This window comes from Mobula birostris, chromosome 3 (assembly GCF_030028105.1).
Source record: "Mobula birostris isolate sMobBir1 chromosome 3, sMobBir1.hap1, whole genome shotgun sequence".
NCBI lineage: Eukaryota > Metazoa > Chordata > Chondrichthyes > Myliobatiformes > Myliobatidae > Mobula > Mobula birostris.
In genome coordinates, this window is record NC_092372.1 from 221,454,655 (window position 1) to 221,481,586 (window position 26,932).

The 26,932-nt window shown below is 44.9% G+C and overlaps 1 protein-coding gene across 1 annotated transcript in view; it reads right to left on the minus strand.

Moving 5' to 3' along the window:
- Window positions 1-5,017: 5,017 nt before the first annotated feature.
- Window positions 5,018-26,932, minus strand: part of LOC140195735 (growth hormone-releasing hormone receptor-like) — a 49,472-nt gene continuing 27,557 nt past the window's right edge. The window contains exons 7-13 of the mRNA XM_072254439.1: window positions 21,302-21,455; window positions 19,075-19,135; window positions 13,967-14,036; window positions 12,387-12,478; window positions 9,428-9,557; window positions 6,361-6,402; window positions 5,018-5,116 (exon numbers count right to left, since the gene is read on the minus strand). Of these exons, the coding sequence (XP_072110540.1) occupies window positions 5,018-5,116; window positions 6,361-6,402; window positions 9,428-9,557; window positions 12,387-12,478; window positions 13,967-14,036; window positions 19,075-19,135; window positions 21,302-21,455 (648 nt within the window). The remainder of the gene's footprint in view (window positions 5,117-6,360; window positions 6,403-9,427; window positions 9,558-12,386; window positions 12,479-13,966; window positions 14,037-19,074; window positions 19,136-21,301; window positions 21,456-26,932) is intronic.

Below are 26,932 nucleotides of genomic sequence, written 5' to 3' on the forward strand. Positions count from 1 at the left end.
TATGCCCTCTTCTATTAGGCACATGTTGGAATTAATTTAACTAACTTCAACCACTAGCCTTCAGATTCGAATATGCATTGAGATTAAATTTAAAATGCAGATCAGAACAGTAAAATGCAGATTGGACAGACCAGGAAATAGGCACTTAACTAATTGTCTACAAACGCACAAATGCAATCAACGTGGGTACGACAGTAATTCACACTTATTTTGGGTGTGATGGTGGGAAGATCCAGGCCTTTGCAACTGTTGCATGTAGTTCAAAGGAAGCACTGAATAAATGGATTTGTTTGAATTGGTCTGGATTTTTCTTTGATCTTTGGCACATTGTTATGTAGGGTTGGACTGGCATAACAGACCTTGCTCCAAAAAGGGGTCAGGGTCTGTGTCTCTGTCTGTGTCTCTCTCTCTCTCTCTCTCTCTCTCTCGTGACTGCATAGGCTGTCAGCTTTTTTGAGATATTTTGCTGAATAAAAAGACGGCTTCAATACTACCACAAACAAGAGAAAAGCTGCAGATTAGGTACAGAGGAGATGTCAGAGATGTCAGGAGTAAATTTTTTATGCAGGGGGTGGTGAGTGCGTGGAATGGGCTGCCGGCGGCGGTGGTGGAGGCGGATACGATAGGATCTTGAGACTCCTGGACAGGTACATGGAGCTTAGAAGAATAGAGGGCTATGGATAACCCAAGGTAATTTCTCAGGTAAGGACATGTTCGGCACAGCTTTGTGGGCCGAGGAGCCTGTATTGTGCTGTAGGTTTTCTATGTTCTATGTTTCTAGATGCTGGAAATCCAAGCAACACACACACACACACACACACAGTGCTGGAGGAACTCAGCAGGCTAGGCAGCGTTTATGGTAAAAAACTTACAGAATTTTCATTATATACAATTAGACATTTCAGGCCAAGACCCTTCACCAAGACTGGAGAAAAACGATGAGGGGTAGATTTAGAAGGTGGGGGAGAGGAACACAAGGTGATAGGTGAATTTAATTACTCTTTTCCATAGATGCTGCCTGGTCTGCTGAGTTCCTACATTTTGTGTGTGTTGCTTCAATAGTACCAGTATTTCTCTCCGGTGACATCATTCACACAACACCTCTTAACTTCTTGTACAACCTTATCAAGTCACCTCTCATTCTCCTTTACCCCAAAGGAATCTTCACTCTGCAAGATCTCATCCCTTTACTCATGTCGTTTGGTGATGATGTGCGCAATGATATCTGGCTCTTATCATCTCGTAACCCATTGCCTAACCAACCACCCCCCACCGAAACCACTACAAACACATCAGACACTCCTCTTCACAGCCCCCCAACAAACTTCACCCCAAACCACTACAAACACATCAGACACTCCTCTTCACAGCCCCCCAACAAACTTCACCCCCAAACCACGACATCCACATCAGACACTCCTCTTCACAGCCCACAGCAAACTTCACCCCAAACCACTACATCCACATCAGACACTCCTCTTCACAGCCCCCCAACAAACTTCACCCCAAACCACTACAAACACATCAGACACTCCTCTTCACAGCCCCCCAGAACCCTTACACTTTATATATAGTACAGACAATCAGTCTACTGCAGGTATATACCCTATCCTATGTATAAACTCAATTACTTGTACATTTGTTTTATAGCATTATTTATTTATATTTATTGTGTTTTTTATGGTTATAGTGTTTTTGTGCTGTGTCAGATCTGCAGTAACAATCATTTCGTTCTCCTTTAAACTCCTGTACTGATGAATGACAATAAGCTATCCTGAGTCTTGCATCTCGTCTGTAGGAGGCTGAGAGGTGACCTTATAGAAAGTCATAAACCCAGGAGCGGCATGGATAAGGTAGTCGACAGTCTTTTTCCCCAGCGTAGGAGGTCCAACACTAGGGGGCAGAGATTTAAGATGAGAGGGGAGATATTTAAAGGGGAACTGGTGGGGGTGTGGATATCGAGTAAATGGAACAAGCTGGCAGTGGTTGGTACAATTACAATGTTTACAAGATAATTGTGTAGTAGATGAGTAACACACATCAAAGTTGCTGGTGAACGCAGCAGGCCAGGCAGCATCTCTAGGAAGAGGTACAGTATTCCTCGTGTTTGTGTAGTAGATGAGATGAGATTTAAATCATATACACCAGGCTGCAATTTCATCTGTTGTTCAAGTGAAGCTCTCAGACTAAACTGCACATAACTCTATGGCTCTATCGGTGTAAGTGGTCATCATAAATGAGTTCAAACCAACAGGAGTGTGTAAAGTACCAGAGGGAATACTAATTAATGCAAAGGAAATGCTGCTTCAGGTCCAGTTACTGCACATGAAGAGGGAAGGGTTAAAGGTGAACAAACACTGGCAAACTGGACTGGCTCCGGTAGGCAACTTGGTCCGCGTGGACGAGTTGGGCCAAAGAACCCGTCTGTATGGCTCTCCAACTTCAGATAATTCCCCGATTCTCTCTGTTTGTATCAGAAGTTTGGCCTGCCAAACTCTCTCCCCCTCTATTCAGCGTACATTCTGCACTGAGAACATAGAACATTTCAGCAAAGTACATCCCTTCAGCCCACGATGTTGTGCCGAACTTTTCATCTACTCTAAGATCAATCTAACCCTTCCCTCATACAGTGCCTGTACAGAATATTCACACACCCCACCCCCCGGAAGTTTTCATGTTTTATTGTTTTACAACATTGAATCACAATGTATTTTATTTGGCTTTTATGATACTGATCAACAGAAAAAGACTCCTTTGTGTCAAAGTGAAAACAGATCTCTACAAAGTGATGTAAATTAATTACAAATAGAACTATAAAATAATTCATCAAAAGCACACCATCCCTACCGTGAAGCATGGTGGTGGCAGTATCATGTTGTGGGGATGCTTCACTGCAGCAGGCCCTGGAAGGCTTGTGAAGGAAGAGGGTAAAATGAATGCAGCAAAATACATGGAAATCCTGGAGGTAAACCTGATGCAGTCTGCAAAAGAACTGTGACTTGGGAGAAGATTTGCTTTCCATCAAGACAAAGACCCCAAGCATAAAGCCAAAGCTACACAGGAATGGTTTAAAAACAACAAAATTAATGTTCTGGTATGCCCAAATCAGAGTCCTGACCTCAACCCAATTGAGAATTTGTGGCTGGACTTGAAAAAGGATGTTCATTCTCGATTCCCATGCAATCTGATTGAGCTTGTGCAGTCTTGTAAAGAAGAATGGGGAAAAATTGCAGTACCCAGATGTGCAAAGCTGATAGAGACCTATCCACACAGACTCAAGGCTGTAATCGCTGCCAAAGGTGCACCTACTAAATACTGACTTGAAGTAATTATGCAATCAATTATTGTGTTTAATAATTGTAATAAATTTAGATCAATTTGTAGAAATTTGTTTTGATTTTGACATAAAGAGTCTTTTCTATTGATCAGTATCAAAAAAGTCAAATTAAACCCACTGTGAATTCAATGTTGTAAAGCAATACAACATGAAAACTTCCAAGGGAGGTGAATCATAAACAAGAGAAAGTCTGCTGATGCTGGAAATCCAAGTAACACACAAAATGCTGGAAGAACTCAGAGGCCAGGCAGCACCTATGGAAAAGAGTACACTCAACGTTTCAGGCCAAGACCCTTCGGCAGGACTGGAGAGAAAAAAAGGGGGATGAATAGGCACTGTATCCAAATTAAATTTCATTTGCCATCACTTGGCCCACTTATCCAACTGTTCAAGATCCCACTGCAACTCTTGACCCTCCTCTTCACTGTCAAGGACACCACAAAGTTTGTAGTGTTATCTATAAACTTACTATCTGTGCCTTATACATTCATTCCAAATCATTGCTACAGATGAAAACTAGCACTGACCCCCGGGGAACTTCGCTAATCAAAGTTCAAAGTAAATTATTATCAAAGTACATAAACTGTGTCGCAATACATATAATCCTGAGACTCATTTTCTTGTCATTAATCCAAGACAGAATAATAACCATGATAGAATGAATAAAGGACTTGATGTTCAACCAGTGTGTAAAAAACAACAAACTCTTGAAATAAATAAATAAATAAACAAACAAACAAACAAACAAGCAAGCAAGCAAGCATTTGCTATTTTGAACATGAAATGAAAAGTCCTTGAAGGTGAGTCCACAGATTGTCCAGTGATGCTTGACAGAATAACACTGGACATAATAAGCAAAAAACCCGCAACAGCAAAACAAGCCCTGTTCCTCACTCCCACCCATCCACCCATACACATATTGAGTCCTCCAACTGCCTCCGGCCTCCAGAGAACTCGTGGACTCACAGATACAGTCTTCCTACATCCCTAATGGACTTGTAGAGATTCACAGACCTGGGGCCCTGGCATTGGGCCTTGACCTCTGGGCTTCCGATTAACCATCTTGCTTCAATCTAGACCTCTGATTGATCTTCAGGGCTGAATCTGGAGCTCTGATGGACCTTCAGAGCTCAATCACTGGTATGGGCTGAGGACAACACTGATGATGATGTACGAGAACCCTGGGTGAGAACCTCAACCCTCTGCTTCCTACCATCAAGCCAACTGAGTATCCAATTAACCAACCTGCCCTGGATTTCATGCAGTCTAACTTCCCATAGCAGCCTACCATGTAGACATTTATCAAAGGCTTTACTGTAGACCATATAGTCAATGCCTATCTCTCTGCTCTCTACTTTCTGGGTGACTGTACCAAATTCATGAATCATGAAGTTAAAGTATGCTATATCTATTGAAGAGTTTGTTATATAACTGTGTGTAGGAAGTAAAGGTGGCTACCCGGTGCATCACTCACCTTGTGACATTAGGTCCACCTCAGTGAGATACAGTACGTACTTCCTTGCACAAAGGCACCAGGGAGGGGGTTTTAAAACAATTGTCGTTCTGGCTGTTGTGTAGGGAGAGGTGGGGCACAGATTCTGTCTGGAGTGGGGAGAATAAGTTGCTGAGATATGTAACATGGGATTGACGGGGGATTTGCTTTGATCTTCAGCACGGAGTTCAGCAGGACGTATCCATCAGGCTTTTTCTGATAACAGGCACGCCCACATAACTGTCCATCTGCCTCCTCAGCCACCTCCGGTATATTTCGGTCTGTACCTGGTGGGAGAAGGGACAGCCTTTTTATGCATTAATAACACCACGTCACTGAGCAAACAGGGGCAACCCCCTCACCGGGAACAATCCGTCCTCTCTCCATCCACAACCATATTGAATAGCTGGAGGGGCCGAGTGGCCTAGCCATACAGCACAGGAACAGGCCCTTCAACCCTTCAGGTAAATGCTGACAATCAAAGAGTTAGAAATAGGGCCTCTGGCCCACTCTCCGTGGCAACCAAGGTGCAAGACAGAGCTAGTGCTGTAGGCCCATGTTTGACCCCAAAACCTTCCTATGCACCTGTCCAAATGGCATTTAAACATTATAATTATATTTTGGGTAGCATGGTGAAGATATGTCTCTACCAAAGGAGATTAAGGTGTTCCTTCCCTCCACCAGCCTGGGTCACGGGAAGCCATGGGAGCAGCTGGTGCACATCACAAGTCCTGGTTATGTGACCACTGACGCCAGGCGGACAATCTCGGAAGAGTATTGATAATGGCTGGGGTCACCCCTCTCGTAAAGACGCTGCCCAGAGTAAGGTGATGGCAAACCACTCCTGCAGAAAAGTTTGCCAAGAACAGTCAAAGTCATGGAAAGACCGTGATCGCCCACATCGTACAACATGGCATGTAATGACAAATTGTACCTCCCCCCCCATGTGGCAGCTCACTCCACATAGCCCCTCCCTTCTGATGGTTACAAAACGCCAGCGTGTCCAGTCACAGTGGCCACTCTGGCTCCTGCTAAAGGTGTAATTGTTCATCCTTTACACCTTCCTTATGATCGCAAGGCACTGCTGGATGTCAACAATACCAGGCGCTGCAAGACGACCCCACGAGAGAGTTGTTGGACAGCAGATGAACTCTGCAGCAAGGGCTTATTGTGCACCCTCTTGTCCTAGACCCCCTCAGCATAGGAAACATCTTTTCCACATCTACCCTGTCCAGGCCTGGGAAGTAGAAATAAAATGGGCAGCCACCAGGAAAGCCTGCCTTTTGTGGTGGAAGGAGCAAAGATGCTCAACAAAGCGGTCCCACCATCTACGTCGGGTCTCACTGATGTACAGGAGGCCGCACCGGCAGCACCGGACCCAGACAGACGCGCAGGTGAAGTGTCGCCTCACCTGGAAGGACTTTTTGGGGTCCTGACTGTTCTATCCAGTAATGCCATCATGGAAAATTACTTTGGATGGTGACTAAAGGAGAGGCGTTCAGTTCACGTTTTATTTCAAATTTCCACTCACCTCCCGATTCAGGAAGCAGTACAGGATTCCCACTGTCAAACCCTGTGAAAGAAGGAAGGGAGTGGCATCAGTAATAATGTAAAACATTATTAAACAAGAGGGAGGGGAAAGACTTTTTTTGTGATACAGCATGGTAACAGGCCCTTCTATACCAATTACACCCGTGACGCCCAATTACACCCATGTAACTAATTAACCTAAAGGAAAAGCGTACAAACTCCTTATAGACAGCGGTGGGATTGAACCTGGGTCACTGGCGCCGTAATAGTGTGATGCCAACCACCACGCCGCCATGGCGCCCATTTATAAGGGACTGGAGAGGACAGTTCCTCACAAGGTGGGTGGTGAGAGCTGACCTTACAGAAATATTAAAACTATGAGATGTGTAGATAAGATGGACAATAACCATCCTTTCACCAGGATGGGGGAATCCAAAATTACAGGTATAGATTTAGGAGAAGAAGGGAAAGATTTAAAAGAAATCTGAGGTGGCCAGCATAAACTATTTGGGCCGAAGGGCCTGTATCTGCTGTGTATGAATATATAATTATATTATTCTGATGACTCTATAGCTATGAATGATTTCTCCTTCGCAATTGTTGAATGGAAAGACTTTGGTCATTTAATTATCCATGTGGATAGAAGATTGACTGACTGGCAGAAGGCACGGGCTGGGGGAGACAGAGGGCCTTTTCTGGTTGGCTGCTGGTGACTACTGGTGTTCCCCAGGGATTGGTCTTGGGACTGCTTTTCACATTATATGTCAATGATTTGGAGGAAGGTATTGATGGCTTTGGGGCCAAGTTTGTGTATGATAGGAAAATAAATGGAGAGGCAGGGAGTGTTGTGGAAACAGGGAGTTTTCAGGAAGTCTTAGACAGATTAGGAGAATGGGCAAAGAAGTGGCAGGTGGAATACAGTGTCAGGAAGTGCGATGTCGTGCATGTTGGTAGAAGGAACAAAGACACGGACTATTTTCTAAATGGGAAGTAATATCAGAAATCAGAGGTGCAAAGGGATCTGGGGATCCTCGTGTAGGATCTCCTAAAGGTTAACTTGCAGGTTGAATTGGTGGTAAGGAAGGCAAATGCAATGTTAGCACTCATTTCAAGAGAACTAGAACATAAAAGCAATAATATAATGCTGAGGCTGTATAAGACATTGGTCAGACCGCACATGAGTATTGTGAATGGTTTTGGGTCCCTTATCTGAGAAAGGACGTGATGACATTGGAGAGGGCCCAGATGAGGTTCATAAAAGGAACCAGCCTCCCCTCCATGAACTCTGTATACTCCTCACAGCCTTGGTAAAGCAGCCAACGTCATCAAAGACCACTCCCACCCCAAACATTCTCTCTTCTCCCACCTCCAATCAGGCAGAAGATTCAAAAGCCTGAAAGCACATACCACCAGGCTCAAGGACAACTTCTATTCTGCTGTAATCAGACTGTCAAATGGACCTCTTGTGCAATAAAGATGAACTCTTTGATTGCTCAGCCGATCTCGTTGTGGTCCTCGCACCACATTATCTGCCTGCACTCACTCTGTATATTTAACATTTTATTCCGTAGTAACACACACAAATGCTGGAGGAACTCAGAAGGTCAGGCAGCATCTATGAGGGGAATAAAGAGTCAATGATTCAGGCTGCGACTCTTCATCAGGACTCACTTTATTCTGCATTCTGTTATTGTTTTCCCTTGTGCTACCTCGATGCACTGATGTGATGAAATGATCCGTACGGATGGCATGCAAAACAAAGTTTGTCATTGTATATCAGCACAGAATCCTGCCCTTCAGCCCCAGTGAACTATACTGACCAAGATTCCCATTTAAGGGGAGTCCATTTGATTGAGCACGTTGCACTGCTATAAACCTTTCATTAGGTTGCAATTGCATGAAGTTCTGGGGCTCCCATTACAGGAAGGATGTTGAGTCTATGGAAAGGCTGGTTCACCAGGATGCTGCCTGGATTAGAAAGTATGAGCCAAAAAGAGAGACTGGACCAACTTGAGTTGTTTTCTCCAGACAGATGGAGGCTGAGGAGAGACCTGATAGAAGTTTATAAGATTAAGGGAGGTGTAGGCAGGGTTGACAGTCAGCATTTTTCTCAGAGTTGTGGAGACCAAGTCATTAGGTATCTTTAAACCAGAGTTAAAGTGGTTCTTAATTAGTAAGGGTGTCAAAGATTATGGGGAGAAGGCAGGAGAATGGGGTTGAGAGGAAATATAAATCAGTCATAATTGAATAGTGGGGCAGACTCAAAGGGCCAAATTCTGCTCCTATGTTTTGTAGTCTTACAGGACTCGCACTTAAGGTGAGAAGGAGAACTTTTATGTAATATTGTGTGGGTGACAATGTCAGAAACCAAGTGCCAAGGAATGACAGACTCTGATGTGGAGTCGGCAACCAGAGTTTATAAATAAGTATTCCAACAGAACATTGGAATGAGCAACACCGTGAGATGTAATATTCTCAAAGCTAGGACCCTGCGATAAGTGATAATCAGGAGTCCACTTAAATAATACAAGAAACACAGAATCCCCGAGCCTATCAAAATAAACACAAGCTTAAACAGAAAGCAGCAGCAGACCGCATTACAAAGGGCGAGCCGCTCAAGATAAACATAAGAGAAACTAAACAATTAACAACAGTTAACCAATTCACGTGCTCTAAAAAACCTTGGAAACCAACGCTCTCTGGTGCCCCACACAAGCCCAATGAACTCATTACAGGTCAGAGGTGATGGGTGGGTCAATTTTGTTTTTGTATTCAGATACCACCGGGTGTCTGGAACAGGCTGCCAGGGGCGATAGAGGCAAATAGAATAGAGGTGCTTAAGGGGCTGTTAGACATACACATGAGTGTGCATGGAATGGAGGGATATGGATGATGTGCAGGCTGAAGAAATACAGTGTCATTCAGCACCATGTTCGGTGCAGGCATTGTGGCACAAAGCTCCCGTTCCTCCTGCAGTTCTGTTCTATGTAAACAGTACCGTGTGAAGGTGAGAGGTGAGAGGTCCCCTCAGACGTTACCGTCACCACACAGCTCGAAGTTCAGCTCACCTGAAACGACCCGATGCAGAGCTCGAGGTACAGCTGAACAGCCAACACGGCCCCGTCTGGTGGGAAGGCACAGATGATGTAGTGGGTCCCAAACAAAGGAATGAGAAGCAATGTGGACTTTATCAGCCACCTGTAACAGAGGGGATGAGTCAGCAAGAGACCGTAGGGATCCAAAACACTCAGTGATTATTAAAAACCATCGTGGAGTAAAAGGCCTTAGAATCTACCTCGTTATGGCCTTGCACCTTATTGGTCCAAACAAAACTTTTGGAATATAGAGCAGTCATCCTCCCTACACTACTGTATGGAGCTGAATCATTGACCTCCTACAGAGACACCTGAAAGCCCTGAAACAATACCACCCAAAGATCCTTACGAAGGATTTTGAGGATCAACTTTTAGTACAGACACACTAACACCAGTGTATTAGAAGAGGCCCACATGAACAGCATCTCCACCATGATAAAGCAACACCAACCCCAGCGGCTCATAATGATGACGATGATGAACTAAGAAAGGATGTTCTGGTAATGGGGAAGGTCCAGAGGAGGTTAACAAGAGTGATCCCAGGAATGAAAGAGTTAACATATGAGGAGCATGTGATGGCTCCTGGCCCTTAACTGACTGGAAATGAGAAGAATGAGAGAATGGGGGAGGATGGGGATCTCATTGAAGCCTATCGGATATTGAAAAGCCCAGACAGAGTGGGCGTGGAGAGGATGTTTCCTATAGCAGCAGTCTAAGACCAGAGAGCACAGTTTTAGAATAGAAGTATGTCTCTTTAAGAACAGAGATGAGGAGGAATTTCTTTAGCCGGAGAATGGTGAATCTATGCAATTTATTGCCTCAGGTGACTGCGAAGACAATGTCATTGGGTATATTTAAAGTGGAGGTTGACAGCTTCTTGATTAGTAAGGGCACCCAAGATTTCACGGAGAAGAGAGGACAGTGGGGTTGAGAGGGATAATAAATCAGCCATGATGGAACAGTGGAGAAGACTCGATGGGCCAAATGGCCTAATTCTGCTCCTATGTCTTATGGTTCTATTTCCAGTCATCTCTCCGCACCCTGAGAACTGCAACCTCCACTTCAGTCACCCTAAGCAGAAAGATTAAGACTGGTTCACCAGCTGCTGCCTCTCCATCCATGAAAAGAGAGGTTATTTGTTGATATCTCTGTCAGTCAACACCCATCTACCTTACAGAGTCTACTTGAACAGAACACTACAACAGTCTGCTGACCCTACCTGAAAAAAACAAGTTTATAAAGTTATGAGAAGTATCGTTAGAGTCGACCGTCGGTACCTTCCCCCCAGGGTCACAGTATCTAATTCCTGGGAGCATGCATTTACAGTGAGAGGGTGAAAGTTCAAGAGATGCACAGGGTAAATTGTTTTTTAACGCAAGAGTGGGGGAGAGGTGTCCACAATGCATTGTCAGAGATGATGGTGGAGACAAATACAATAGTGGAGTTTAAGAGGCTGTCAGATAGGCACACAGACTCAATTGCATTTTGTGCCAGGGTAGGGGGATTCAGCAGTCTTGTTGTGTTCTTGTTGCACTTTGTGCGGGGGAGGGGGAGTGGGGACAGGTCGATGTTCTTGTTCTGTTTTTGCTAGTTTTTTTGTGCAAGGAGAGGGCAATTTTGGGGGCTGATGTTCTTGTTGCATTTCATGCAGGGTGAGTTTGGGGGCCGATGTTCTTGTTTCGTTTTGTTTGGGAGGGGTTGATTTGGGGGCTACTAATCATGTTGCCATTCTTTTTTTGTGCAGGAGTGGGGGTGGGTTTGCTGTTTCTCTCTGAACTGATCTCCGTGTTTTTTTTTGTTTTATGGCTATCTGGAGAAGAAGCATCTGAGAGTTGTATACTACATACATACTTCGATAATAAATGAACCTTGGCGTATCATGAATCGATCAGCCTCCACCTTAAATACACCCAATGACCTGGCCTCCTGTGGCAATGAACTCCACAGATTCACTGCCCTCTGGATAAAGAAATCCCTCCTCACCTCTATTCTAAATGGACATCCCTCTATCCTGAGGCTGTGCCCTCTGGTCTTAGACTCTCCCACTGTAGGAAAGATCCTTTGCATCCACTAAGCATACAGGTTATGCTGGAAAGTTGTGGGCATGCTCTGTTGGTGTCGGAAACGTGGTGACATCTTGAGGGTTGCCCCCAGCACATCGTCAGACTGTTGGTTACTAAAGCTAAGCGACACATTTCACTGTATTTTATTTTAATTTATTTAGGGATAGAGCACAGTAACCGACCCTCCTGGTTTAACAACACATACCCCCCCCCCCAATTAATCTACTAATCTATACATCTTTGAAATGTGGGAGGAAACTGGAACAGCCTGTAGAAACCTACGTGGTCACATACAAACTCATTACTGACAGCCCGGTAAAACATTACACCAACCGCTACACTATCCTGTGGTCCTCACTGATGTCACACAGTACTCTTTGCTGGTGCTCTAATGGCATTATGCTAACTGTGCTGCCCGATCGATATTCTGATGTCACTATGTGCCACCTTGTATGATGTGGGCAGTCACGGTGACCCTGACTGTTCCTGGCAAATTTTCCTAGCGAAGAGGTTTGCCGTAGCCTTCTTCTGACCAGTGTCATTACAAGACGGGTGACCCCAGCCATTATCAATCTCTTCACAGATTGTCTACCTGGAGTCAATGATTACATAACCAGGACCTGTGATCTACACCAGCTGTTCATATGACCATCCACCACCTGATCCCATGGCTTCACATGACTCTGATCGGGGGTGGGGGAGGGAGGCTAAGCAAGTGCTACACCTTGCCCAAGCGTGACCTGCAGGCTAGCAGAGGGAAGGAGCACCTTACACCTCCTTTGCTATCTCCACCCTTCTACCCATGTTCCGATGTGCATGTGACAAATAAAGCTAATCTTTAAAACCTTTTCTTTCTTCATTTCTCCTACCTGTACTGCGAGGAATTGGCAAAGTGCATCTCCCCTGGGAATAGCTTTTGGACCAAGATTCTGATGATGTTCACAAAAAGTACAAAATTGATCTGCAGAAGAAAAAAAAGACAGTCACAAACAGATTAAACAAGAGCAATACAACATGAAAACAGGCCCTTCGGCCCAAGTTGTCCATGCTGACTGAGATGACCATGTCAGCTCGCCCCAGTTGCCCGTGTTTGGCCCAAAATCTTTCCTATCCATCTATCATCAAGATGCTCCCTATTTAGGCCATGTGCTCTTCTCAATATGACCATTGGGCAGGAAGTCTCAGGTTCCACACAACTATGTTCAGCAACTATTGAGCTCCTGAACCATTATGGATAACTTTACTCACCCCAACACTGAACACAATCCATAGACTCACTTTCAAGGACTCTACAACTCATTCTCTCAGCCATGGTATCATATTCATAGTATGCATGTATTTTTATTTGCATATTGGTTGCTTGTTAGTCTTTCTTTGAGTGTAGGCTTTGACTCTGATGGACTGGACTACATCCATCACTGTTCCTGAACCTGGTGGTGTGGAACTTACGGAGCTTGTACAGTACCTGCTGCCTGATGGTCATCTCCTCCTCATTAACAATCAGCACTGGTGTACCTCAAAGATGCATGCTTAGCCCACTGCTCTACTCACTCTACACCCACAACTGTGATGCTAGGCACAGCTCATCAAGGAGGTGGTACAGGAGCTTGTAGGCACACATTTCAGTCCTGCTCCACAAAACAATAAATCTTACGGCATATGTAACTGATAATAAGCCTTTATTAGGAGTTTGAAATGATTTGGCATCTCAACAAATACACTCAAAAACTTCTATAGTTGTACCATGGAGAGCATTCTGACAGGCTGCATCACTGTCTGGTATGGGGGCGGTGCTACTGCACAGGACCGAAAGAAACTGCAGAAGGTTGTAAATCTAGTCAGCTCCATCTTGGGTACTAGCCTACAAAGTACCCAGGACATCTTTAGGGAGTGGTGTCTCAGAAAGGCAGCGTCCATTATTAAGAACCTCCAGCACCCAGGGCATGCCCTTTTCTCACTGTTACCATCAGGTAGGAGATACAGAAGCCTGAAGGCACACACTCAGCGATTCAGGAACAGCTTCTTCCCCTCCACCATCTGATTCCTAAATGGACATTGAAGATTGGGATACTACCTCATTTTTTTAATATACAGTATTTCTGCTTTTGCACATTTTTAAAATCTATTCAATATACGTAATTGATTTACGTGTTTATTTATTGCCATGTTTTATTTTATTTATTATCATTATTTTTTTCTCTCTCTGCTAGATTATGTATTGCGTTGAACTGTTGCTACTAAGTTAACAAATTTCACGTCACATGCTGGTGATAATAAACCTGATTCTAATTCTGATTCTGGAATTTGACACAGTACATTAACAACATTTAAAATACATTTGGACATGTTTCAGTCTTATATGACATAAGCACATGTTCCAGACCAACCCCCACACCCCCCCACCCTTGCATTCCTGCTGCCTGGTTTGCAAAGACCCCATCGTACTTACAGCAATAGAAGTGACAATCAGTCCTTTGATAATCCACCAGTAGGGCGAGTCATCTATAATATCCCAGCAGCTGAAGAAAGAGTCAGAAATTGATGTCTTTCCTTTCTCAAACTGTAATCTAGACACACCAGCAACACCCTCAGTCCACTCATTACCACTCAATAATGACAACAAAGAGATTCATTAGGGTCATTGCCTCTCAGCTCCAGGGACCCAGGTTCGATCCTGATCTCTGTCACTGTCTGTGTGGAGTTTACATGCTCTTCCTGTGACCTGGGTGCTCTTTATGACCTAATCTACCTATCAATAGGTAGGTGGAGTTGGAAAGGGAGCTTTTGACACGTTGATCTAATAAGTATTGATCACAGGTATTGGGATGTTATGTTGAAGTTGTATACGATGTTGGTGAGGCCTAATTTTGAGTATTATGTCCAGTTTTAGTCACTTATACCTACAGGAAAGATATCAATAAGATTGAAAGAGTGCAGAGAAAATTTACAAGGGTGCTGCCGGGGACATGAGAGTCTGGGTTATAGGGAAGGATTGAATTGGTTGGGACTTCATTCCCTGGAGCGTAGGAGAATGAGGGGAGATTTGAGAGAGGTGTGCAGAACTATGAGGGATACAGATAGGGTTCATGCAAACAGACTTTTTCCACTGAGGCTGGGGGAGACTAGAACTAGAGGCCATGGGTTAAGGATGAAGGGTGAATGTTTAACAGGAACATGAGGGGAAACTTCTTCATTCAGAGGGTGGTGGGTGTATGGAACGAGCTGCCAGCAGAGGTGATGGATGTGGGTTTGATTGCAACATTCAAGAGAAATTTGGATAGGTACATCGATGGGAGGGGTATGGCGGGGGGCAATAGTCCATGTGCAGGTTGATGGGACTAGGCAGAGTAATAGTTCAGCATGGACTAGATGGGCCAGAAGGTCTGTTTCTGTGCTACAGTGCTCTGTGACTCAATGACCTGGCTGCTGTTGCATCTGGTATGCAGGTGAAAGGTAGACTCTGGGGGCAGTAAAATGGGGTCGAGGTAATGGGGTGCTTGTAGGTCACTCGGACAGTGTGCAGAAGGGCCTGTGTCCCTGACTCCATTGTGCGCATCTTCCTAGAATCACTCCACAATGCACAGAGGCCATTCTGCCAATGGGCCCATGCTGGTCCTCATGGTCCAGGTAACAACTAACTTTATTTGTCACACGTACATTGAAACAGACAGTGAAACAGGGTGTTTTTATGTCAACAACCAACACAGACCTAGGATATGCTGAGGGGCAGCCCACAAGGCATCACCACGTTTCTAGTGACAACATAGCATGCCTACAACTCACCGTATGTCTTTGGAATGTGGGAGGAAACCAGAGCACCCTGAGGAAACCCACGTGCTCAGGGGGAAATTGCACAAACACCTTACGGACAGCAGCAGGAATTGAACCCCGATTACGGACACTGCAGAGCGTTGCGTTAACAGCAATGTTACCGTACTGCCAGGTGAGCTTTCTCCCACAGTCTCTCCATCACCTCCCGTTCCTTCCTCCTTCATTGCACAGAACGCAGAACAGCACAGAACAGGAGCAGGCTCTTTGCTCCATGCTCTCCACGTGAGAATGATGCCGAATTAAACTCATCCCTTCTGCACATACACAATCTCTATCCCTCCATTCCCTCTGTATTCCTGTGTCTTTCCAAGACTTGGGAATGTCACGATGAGCTCTGTCAATGTTGGAACCCAAGTGCAGAGGGAAGGCAGACTCCAATGTAGAGACAGTGACCGGAGGTTTTTCCATAGTAGTCCCAAAAGAACATCAGTAGCTCGGCTGAGTGAAAGCACAAGACATAACATTCTCAAAACTAGGACCCCGTGATTAGCACTAATCAGGCATCCATTTAACTAATAGGAGTGACATGGAATCCCTGAGCCTATAAAAATAAACTTAACAAGCTTAAACAGAAAGCACCAGGAGACCACATTGCACAGAGCCAGACACTCAACAGAAAACACAAGGAACTCTAAACATTTTTAATGACTCTCATTAAACAACAATTAACCAATTCAGGTGTTGTAAACCCTCAGAGCCAAATGTTGTCTGACTTCCTGCACAGTCCAAAGAGCTTATTACAGGGAAGTGGAATTAACCCAAATCCAGACCTGCCCAGTATAGGCTGAACGACCTATTCCTGAACATATATGTCCAGGGTTCTCTCAGCCGATTGTGGGATCTTGCTGTGTTTCTGAATTGTGACCACGACTGTCATTCAAAGAATTGGCCACAAAGTGGCTTGGGACGTACAAGGCTCTATATGAATGAACATCTGACCTTTCCGCCAACTAACCAGAATACAAGGTTAATGACAAGATTCTTAGCAGTGTGGAGGAACGGAGGGATCTTGGGATCCATGCCCATAGATCCCTCAAAGCTGCGCACAAGTTGATAGTGTTGTTAAGAAGGAGCATGTTGTGTTGGCTTTCATAGTCAGGGCATTGAGTTCAAGAGCTCTGAGGTAATGTTGCAGCTCTATAAGACCCTGATTAGACCACACTTGGAGTGTTGTGTTCAGTTCTGGTCACCTCATTAGAGGAGGGATGTGGAAGCTTTAGAAGGGATACAGTAGGGATTTACCAGGATGCTGCCTGGATTAGACAGCGTGCCTTAAGATGAAAGGCTGAGCGAGCTAGGGCTTTTCTCTTTGGAGTGAAGGAGGATGAGACGTGACTTGACAGAGATGTACAAAATGATGAGAGGTATAGATAAATTGGACAGCCAGAGACCTTTTTCACAGGACAGAAATGGCTAATATAAGGAAATTTAACTTGAAGCTGTTTGAAAGGGAGTATGGGGGGATATCCGAGGTAGTTTTACACAGGGAGTGATGGGTGTGTGGAATGCACTACCAGGGGTGTGGTACAGGCAGATACATTAGGGACATTTAAGAGGCTCTCAGATAGAAAAATTGAGGGCCATGTGGGAGGGTAGGGTTAGAGAAGTTTAAAGGGTTAGCACAGCATCAAAAGGCCAAAGGGCCTGCACTGCACTGTACTGTTCTGTTTTATATTCTACCCTTTGTCACACCCAGTTCTCTGGTACAGAAGCATTTTTTTGTTGTAATTTTGTCCTATGCAATCGTCGTTGAAAATGATGCTTTTTGTTATGTTTGTACTGACCAAAATGTTTGTTTGTATTTCTCAGTGTCCTGGAGACAGGTGCCTGATGGTCAGTATAGACTTGGGCTGAAGGGTCTGTTTCTATGACTTACTGTAATGCTTAACAGACAATCTGTTGGAGGGACTCAATACGTCGAGCAGCATCTGTTGGGTGGGGGGGTGGGATGGGAGGAACATTCGACATTTCAGGTGGAAACCATGCATTAAGATGGAAAATGAAGAGATGCAGTGGGCAGTCTCACCGATGTCTTATAAAACTTCAACATAACATCCATCCCTTGTTCTCAATACGAAGGCCAATGTGGCAAAAGCCTTCTTGACAACCCTATCTAACCGTGATGCCACCTTCGCCAGTGATAGCCTGTCACCAAAGCCTGTAAATTTCTGCAGGCGTACCGTGGAGAGAATTTTGACCGGTTGCATCACTGTTTGGTGTGGAGGTTCCAATGCACAGGATCATGAGATGCTCCAGGGTGTCGCAGCCTCAACCAGTTAGATCACAGGCACAAGCCTGCTCACCAGTGCGTACGTCTTCAAAAGGCAATGCCTCAAGAAAATGGCATCCATCATTGAGGACCCTCTTCTCATTACTACCATCAGGGAGGTGGGGTAGGAACTTGACAACCCACACTCAGCATTATAGGAACAGCTTCCTCCTCTTCGCCATCAAATTTCAGAACACTCCATGAACCCATGAACACTACCCCTCTTGCACTATTAATTACCTTGTTTTCTACTTTAACTTAAACTATTTTGATATGTCTTGCACTGTCACAGAAGAAAACTAGTTTCACAACTACTTTCAGTGACAATAAACCTGATTCTGAATTATAGATGGAGGCGGAGAGAGAGGGAAGGAAAAAGACCTTGGCCCCTTTCACCTGAGATTCCTGTTTCACCACTTCCCTACCCCTCTCCTCTCCACTCTCAGTCCTGATGTAGGGTCTTGATCCAAAACGTCAACAGTTCCTCCCCCACCGATGCTGCTTGACACGTTGAGTTCCTCTAGCAAATTGTTCGTTGCTTCAGGTTCCAGCATCTGCTTTTGTGTCTTTTATCATGTGGCTTGTTTAGTGTGGGGGCCTTATCTCTCCTTCATCGACCATGGAACAGTACAGGCCCTACATCTTACAATGTTGAGCCGAACCCTTAACCTACTCTAAGAACAATCTAACCCTTCCCTCATGCATAGCCCTCCACTTTTCAATCAATGATGTGCCTATCCAAGAGGGTCTTAAACAGCCCTAATGTATTTGTCTCTACCAATGCCCCTGGCAAGGTGTTCCACTCACTCACCACTCTCTTTATAGAAAATCTACATCTGATACTGTCCCTGTCCTTTCCTCCAATCACTTTAACATTTTGCCCATTGTACTAGCCATTTGCACCCTGGGCGAAGGCCTCTGACTGTCCACTCTATCTATCCCTTTTATCATCTTGTACACCTCTAGCAAGTTACATTTCATCCTCCTTCTCTCCAAAGAGAAAGGCCCTAGCCCACTCAACCTTTCATCTTAACATATGCTCTCTAATCCAGGCAGCATCCTGGTAAATCTCCTCTGCACCCTTTCTAAAGCTTCCACATCCTTCCTATAATGAGGGGACCACAACTGAACACAATACTCCAAGTCTAACCAGGGCTTTATAGAGCTGCAACATTACCCCTTGAACCACCTTCAATAATTCCAAAAGACTGAAGTAGGGTAAATACTGAAAGGCTTTTATTCGCTGTACAATACGACTTCCATTCTGAGTGTCTGCCCCCCGACTGAGGGGGAGGGGCAAGGGGAAATCATCTTTATTCAGGACCCTGTGGGAGGAGCCACAGGGGCAGTCAGCAGAGAGGCGTGTCCAGACAGTTAACCCAGTTACAACATATATATGGTTTACCACACCCCTCTCCCCCGGCTCTTGAACTCAAAATTTAATACATTTTACTTACTCAGTGTTCTCAAACTGGATTTTGGTAATTACCCAGGCAAGCATGCAGATAGATGGAACACCTAGAGGATGAGAAAATGTTCATTAGATGGCTGGATGTCAGAGATTCATTTCATTTCGGAAGAGAGTTGTGCATAACTAAGAGCAGGCTGTAGCTGGTGCTGGGCCTATCTGTCATCTATATCAATGATTTGGATGAGGATCCTAACCCTAATTTAATGAGGGTGTGACCCAGATCAAAGCGGCAGTGTTGAGTGACACTGAATTTCCAGTAATGAGATCAAGAAGCACAAGAGGGATAATTTTTCCCACTGCCCGCATAATTACATTCTAACATAGTTAGTAAGTTTGCAAGTGACACTGACTTCTTCCTCTTCCTTTGGTGTCTGGGTGGTGGTGGCAGTAGATACCACTGTGGTGTTTAAGAGGATTTTACATCAGCTCTTACGTGGACGTGCAGAGTGGAAGGAATATGGATGTCCTATAGGCAGAAGGGATTAATTTATCTAGGTATTTAATTACTAGTTTAATTACTAGCTTAATTATTTCAGCACAATCTTCTACACTGAAAAGCTTATTCTGTGAAACACACACAAAAATGCTGGAGGAACACAGCAGGTCAGGCAGCATACAGTAGATGGAGAGGAATAAACAGTCAAGGTTTCGGGCCGAGACCCTTCATCAGGACTGCACTGGAAGGGGAAAGATGTCAGAATAAGAAGGTGGGGAGGAGTACAAGATGGCAGGTGATAGGTGAAGCCAAGTGAGGGGGAAGGTAGGTGGGTGGGGGAGAGGAGGTGAAGTAAGAAGCTGGGAGGTGAAAGGTGGAAGAGGTAAAGGGATGGAGAAGGAGGCATCTGATAGCAGAGGAAGGTGGACCATGGGAGAAAGGGAAGGAGGGAGGCACCAGAGGGAGGTGATAGGCAAGTGGGAAGAAGAGATGTAGGAGGAGAAGGACCAAAAGGGGAATGGAAAAAAAGAGAAGGGGGAGGGGGAGAAATTGGTGAAAAGTGAAACTGGGTGAGAGCCCATTCCTGTGCCGTGTTGCTGGAATTGGAATCGGTTGATTATTGTAACATATACCAAGGTACAGCAAAATGCTTGTCTTGCATACTGCTCACACAGATCAAGTCATTACACAGTGCATTGAGGTAGAACAAGGTAAAACAATAACAGAATGCAGGATAGAGTGTAAAGGCTACAAAGAGAGTGAAGTACAGGTAAACAACAAGGGGCAAGATTGTGAAGTCAGGAGTTCGTGATATCATACTAAGGGACCATTCAATAGGGATGGAAGCTGACTTTGAGTCGGGTGATATGTGTTTCCAGGCATGTACAGTATGTTATATGCATGTACAGTATGTTATATGCATGTACAGTATGTTCTAAGCATGTACAGTATGTTCTATGTATGTACAGTATGTTCTATGTATGTTGCTTTGGGCTGCACAGCATCATCATCAAGCATCCCCCACCATCCAGGCCAGGTTCTCTTCTCAGTGCTACCATCAGGAAGGAGGTCCAGGAGCCTTTGGTCCCACACCATCGGGTCCAGGAGCAATTATCACTCTTCAACCATCAGACACCTGAACCAGCGTGGATAACTTCACTCTCCTCAACACTGAACCGATTCCACAATCTGTGGCCTCACTTTCAAGGACTCTGCAACTCATGTTCTCAGTATTATGTATTTACTTTTTATTATTTGCACGATTTGTCTTCTTTTACAAGTTGTCAGTCTTTGCTTATATATAATTTTTCATTAATTCAATTGTATTTCTTTATTTTCCTATAAATGCCCATAAGAAAATGAATCTCAGGTTTGTATATGGTGACATCTCAGGTTTGTATATGAGATTTTTTTTTACTGTGCCCATGGTCTGCTCTTTATCAAATTATGGTATTGCTTTGCACTGTTGTTATAATTATGTTATAATTATGTGGTTTTGTCAGTTTAGTCTTGGTTTGTCCTGTGTTTTCTTGTGATATCATCCTGAAGGAACGTTGTATCATTTTTTAATGCATGCGTTTCTAAATGACAATAAACGAGGACTGAGTGTCCTCATAATCTAATCTAATGTAATATATGCATTTTGATAACAAATTTACTTTGACCTTTGAGGTGAGGGAAGTTACTCTATAGACACTGGATGGTTCCTCCTGTGCATCACAACATGGGACTCTCTACTGCCACGACCTCACCAGGTGCTCAGAGCTGCAGTACATACCCCACCCGAGCAGGCTCCACCACCAGATGGAACTCCGAACGTAGGAGAAGGAAGCCAGTAGCAGTGAGTTGAGATACAGAGCCTCCACCAGCTGCCAGAAGTAATTCGTCATCGTGGAGAAATAGCAGAACACCACGGCAATCTTACATCCCACCTGCAGCAATGGAACAGTTGTAGCGTTAACCTTGGAAAGTATTGTCTCCCTGCACCCTCTCTAGTAACGATGGAAGTCAATTCTGCCTCCGGAACTCATGGAAACAACAGGAGCGTTTTAGGAAGCTAAGGGATACAGTTTTGAATCTAACTGAGGGAGGACAGATACACCAATAGTGAATGGCAATGGCACATACACCATTAGTAGGGTAGATTCACCAATGATAGGGTAGAATCACCAATGATAGGGCAGAATCACCAATGGTAAGGCAGACACACCAATGATAGGACAGAATTGTCAACGGTAGGGCAGATATACCAATGATAGGGCAGATACACAATTGGTAGGATGGACACACCAATAGTTGAGTGCTGAGGAATATTGATGGACATTGTTAAAAGCAACAAGGTACTATTGAGGCATTATAAGGCATTGATCAGACTGGATTTGGAATATTGTGAGCAATTTTTGGCTCTGTACCTGGGAAAAGAAGAGGGTCTGGAGGAGGTTCACAAGAATGAAAGGCTTAACTTATGAGGAGCGTTTGATGTCTCTGGGCCTGCACTCGATGAAGTTCAGAAGAACAAAGGGAGATTTATTTATTGAGATATGGCACAGAATAGGCCTTTCTGACCCTTCGAGCCATGACGCCCAGCAATCTGCTGATTCAACCCGAGCCGAATCCTGGAACAATTTACAATGACCAATTAACATACCATTCGGTACGTCTTTGGAATGTGGGAGGAAACCAGAGCACCAGGAAGAAACCCACATAATCATGGGGTGAATGTACAAACTCCTTAAGGGTGGCGGCAGGAATTGAACCTGGGTCACCCGTACTGTAAAGCATTGTGTTAACCACTACACTACCATGCTACCCCGATCTAATTATGGAATATTGAAAGGCCTGGATAGAGTGGTTGAGGAGAGAATGTTTCCACTAATGGGAGAATCTAGGATCTGAATGAACAGACTCAGAATAAAACTGAGATTATACAGAGGACAGATATGTGAGATAATAATCCATGTTTAATTTATGTTTTTCCTGTGAATGCTACTTATCTGAAGCTCTGTGTCTGTGATGTAGCTGCAAGTAAGATTTTCACTGCAGCTGTGTGTTTGTCTACTTGTGCAGATGACAATAAACTCGATTTTGACTTTGAGGTGTGGAAGAAGTTTCAAGGAGACTCCAGACCCACCGATGTGGCTGCCTCTGATGGGTAGTGTAGCAGTTTGTGTGACGCTATTACAGCTCGGGACATCAGAGGCTGGAGTTCAATTCTGACATCCTCCTTAAGTGAATTTGCATGTGTGTTTCCTCCGGGTACTCCGATTTCCCGCCACAGTCCATAGACGTATCTGCTAGAAGGCACGTTCTCTCAGTGACTGCATGGGTTTCCTCTGGGTGCTCTGTTTTCCTCCCACAGTCCACGGACATACCAGCTAGTAAGTTAATTAGTCATTGTAAACTGTCCCATGATCAGGCTAGGGGTTAAATCAGTGGCTTTTTGGATAGCGTTCCTCAAAGGGCCAGAGGGGCTTGATCTGTGCTGTATCTCTAAATAATAATAGGCATCTGTTAGTCTCGTGAGACCATGGATTTGCGCCTTGGAAGGTTTCCAGGGCGCAGACCAGGGCAAGGTTGTATGGAAGACCAGCAGTTGCCCATGCTGCAAGTCTCCCCTCTCCACGCCACCGATGTTGTCCAAGGGAAGGGCATTAGGACCCATACAGCTTAGCACCAATGTCGTCGCAGAGCAATGTGTGGTTAAGTGCCTTGCTCAAGGGCACAACACGCTGCATCAGCCAAGGCTCGAACTTGCAACCTTCAGATCACTAGACGAACGCCTTAACCACTTGGCCATGCGCCAACTCTAAATAAAATAAATGAAAAATAGATGCCAGTGATGTCCGGGTCTTGAAAAAATAAATAAGGTTAAAAAAGATGTGTTTAGCAATGAGGTGGGTTGGTTTCTGTAATGCGATGGCAGGAAATGATGAATAACAATGAGGAATGGTATTGGGTTAAATGAAGCTGTAACACCCTGGGATAGGTTCACTGCTAACATAATGGTCTTTCTGTAGCAGCAGTGTTTGGGTAATGGTTAGAGATAACGGGTCCTTTGGAATGTGAGCCGTCCAATCAGGGGAGCAGGATTTTTTTTTTGTGTGAGCTGGGGTCTTTCTTTGGTGGGAGATGAAGAGAGAAGACGCTGGAGAGAACCAGTTGTAGGATTCGACCCGGTGGGGGACCATGATTCAAAGGAGCCAGGTGTGAAGGTCTACTGCGGATCTATGAATATGTGTGACTTTCGGAAGAGTTGAGCTCCAGCTTGTGCACATCTAACTGTTTAATTATAATGGGCCCTTTTTTTTCTTTCTTTTCTTTATTAACCTTCATAATATAATTTGTTTAATCATATGCAGTGTGTTGTCTGTTATTTCTTGGCACTGAGTTGTAACAGGGCAGCAAATCACACAGCATCCACACAAACCGGGGTTTGTGGTGGGAAAGCCGTCCCAACCTCACGGATTTGGCAGGACTGGAGTGTGAATTCCCTACACGTACACAGCCCAAGGAGACCAGGGTTTCAAAGTAAATAGGTGAAATGTGTGAAATGTAACGCATGGAATATTGGAGTCAATGACTTGTTTTTTATCTTTGGATCGAAGGATATGGAATAAAGATGAGTGAACATGGCTGTGTTGAAGAACTATCACAATCTAAATGAGTGAAATTGCAGACTTGCCCCATTCCTGCCCCTAATGTATAGTATTCTATAGCACTACAGCACAGAAACAGGACCCTTCAGCCCATCTAGTCCAAGCCATACTTTTTCTGCCTACTCCCATTGGCCCGCTTCTGAACCATAGCCCTCCCATCCATGTATTTAGAACAGAGAACATAGTACAGTACAGCACAGGAACAGGCTTTTCGGCTCACAATGTTGTGCCGAACCAAATAAATCAGTAATCAAATGGCCCACTAAACTAATCCCTTATGCACACACAATGTTCACATCCTTCCATTTTCCTCACATTCATGTGCCTATCCAAACATCTCCTGAAAGTCTCTAATGTATCGGCCTCTGCCACCACCCCAGGCAGCTCATTCGAGACACCCACCACTCTCTGTGTGTAAATAAAAAAGTGCCTCTCACTCTCCTTTGATAATTGTTATTTATTTAGCGAAACAGCAGAGTGGGCCCTTCTGGTCCTTCGAGCCACCCCTGACAAACCCGATTAACCCTAACCTAATCACAGGACAATTTGCCATGACCTATTAACCTACCTGGTAAGTCTTTGGATTGTGGAAGGAAACCCGAGGACCCGGAGAAAACCCACATCACACGTTCCACAGGGAGGACATACAGAGGCCCCTCACAGAATGACGGCAGAATTGAACTCCAGACTCTAGAGCGCCCTGAGCTGTGGTAGTGTCGCACTAACCACCACGACACTGTGGCACCCTTACCAACCCCTCACCTTAAATGAATATCCTCTGGTATCAGACATGTCAACCCAGGGAAGAAGATACTCAGTCTACCCTATCTATGCCTCTCATAATCTTATAAACCTCCATCAGGTCCATAAGCTCTTCCTGGGCTTCCAGCCGGGTCGAGGTACCCATTTTAACCGACTTGATTGCAAGTCAGCAGTAGCAGAACATTGCATACGCAATGACCACAGGGTTGACTTTGGTGGCATAGAACTACTGTGCCACATCAGTGGCTTTTGGGACTACCCGGTTTCTCCCCCACAGTCCAAAGATGTTCGGGTTAGAAGGCTAATTGGTCACACGTGTGTAATTGGGTGGCATAGTTCATCGTGTCGGGAGGGCCTGGTACCGTACCTCCAAGAATACTCACCTTACCAAAGTTCATACTTATACAAGACCAGACCTTCCACTTCCAGTTCATCGAGTAGATAAGGGAAGAGTAGATTAGGACGGTGGAGGGGTATGGTATCAGGTACCGATTTAGACAGTGGTCTTCCCCCTCACTGACTCTTGATGATCTAATGGGAAGCCAGTGTGGTTGCCAGGGACCCACGATAGGAAGGATGTGGAGATGTTGGAGAAGATCTAGTAGGGGTTTTGTCTGGACATTCAACTCAGCAGGTTAAGAAAGCGTCCACAGACAGAAATGGATGTTTAGAGTTGAGACCCTTCATCTTGACTTTTCATCAGTCCAGATGAAGGTTTTCGACCAGAAATGTCGGCAAGTTTCTTCAGATGTACAATGGAGAATGTTCTGACTGGTATGGAGGCTCCAGTGCACAGGTTCAAGAGGCTGCAGAGAGTTGCAAACTCAGCCAGCTCCATCACGGACACAACCCTCCCCACTGTCAAGGACATCTTCAAAAGCTGGCACTTCAAGATGGTAGCATCCTTCATGAAGGACCTCACCACACCGGACATGCTCTCTTCTGATTACTACCATCAGGGAGGAGGTACAGGAGCCTGAAGGACAAACTCAATGTTTTAGGAACAGCCTTCACCATTAGATTTCTGAATGGCCCATGAACACCACATCACTATTTTGCTTTCTTTTTGTACTATGTATTGATTTTTGCATTTCTTTTTGTAATTTATAGAAAAGTTTTATGTCTTTCACTGTCTCTCTCTCTCTCTCTGGCTATCCATCCCATAGGATGATGATGGTTCCTTTCAGTCAGTTAGTGGGGTTTGATATGTGCGTCCTGGAGTGGCTGTACAGGCCGATCCTTGACAGGCACTGCTTGCTACGTACTTGGCAGGTGAGGCCTGGAGGGGCAGCAGGGGCAGAAGCTCTGATGTGGCGCTTCCTGTGCCTTTCCTCTGTTGCCTCGTTGAGCATGTTCTCAGCAGCGTCCACACCTTTTCTGATGGCCTCCCTCCACTGTGAGCGATCTTGAGCCAGATCCTCCTATGCTGATGGGGCAATGTCAGCTTTCTTGGGGCTCCTGTGCAGAACATCCTTGTACCGTAGTCGCTGGCCTCCTCGTTTTCGGATACCACTGGACCGTTGGCCATACAAGATGTCCTTGGGCAGTCTTCTGTCAGGCATTCTAACAACATGTCCTGCCCAGCGCAGTTGGGCTGACATCACCAAGGTTGAAACTGCTGGCATTCCAGCTTGAGAGAGGACCTCTGTATTGGAGACCTTGTTTCACCAGGTGATCTTCATCAGAGAACGTAGGTGACACTGCTGCAGCTGGCCAAGCTGGCGTAAGTGTCTCATTTATGGGCACCATGTCTCACATCCGTATAACAAGATTGATATGGTAACGGCACTGTGTACCTTGCACTTGGTGGCCAGCCTGATGTTCTGTGACCAATCTCGATCTTTCAGCTGACCAAAGGTAAAGCAGGCTTTTCTGGTTCTTGACTCAATCTCTACATCCAGAGAAGCTGAGGATGTTATTATGCTGCCCAGGTAGCAAAACTTGTTGACAGCATTGAGACGAGTGTCATCAATGAGGACAGTTGTTTCTTC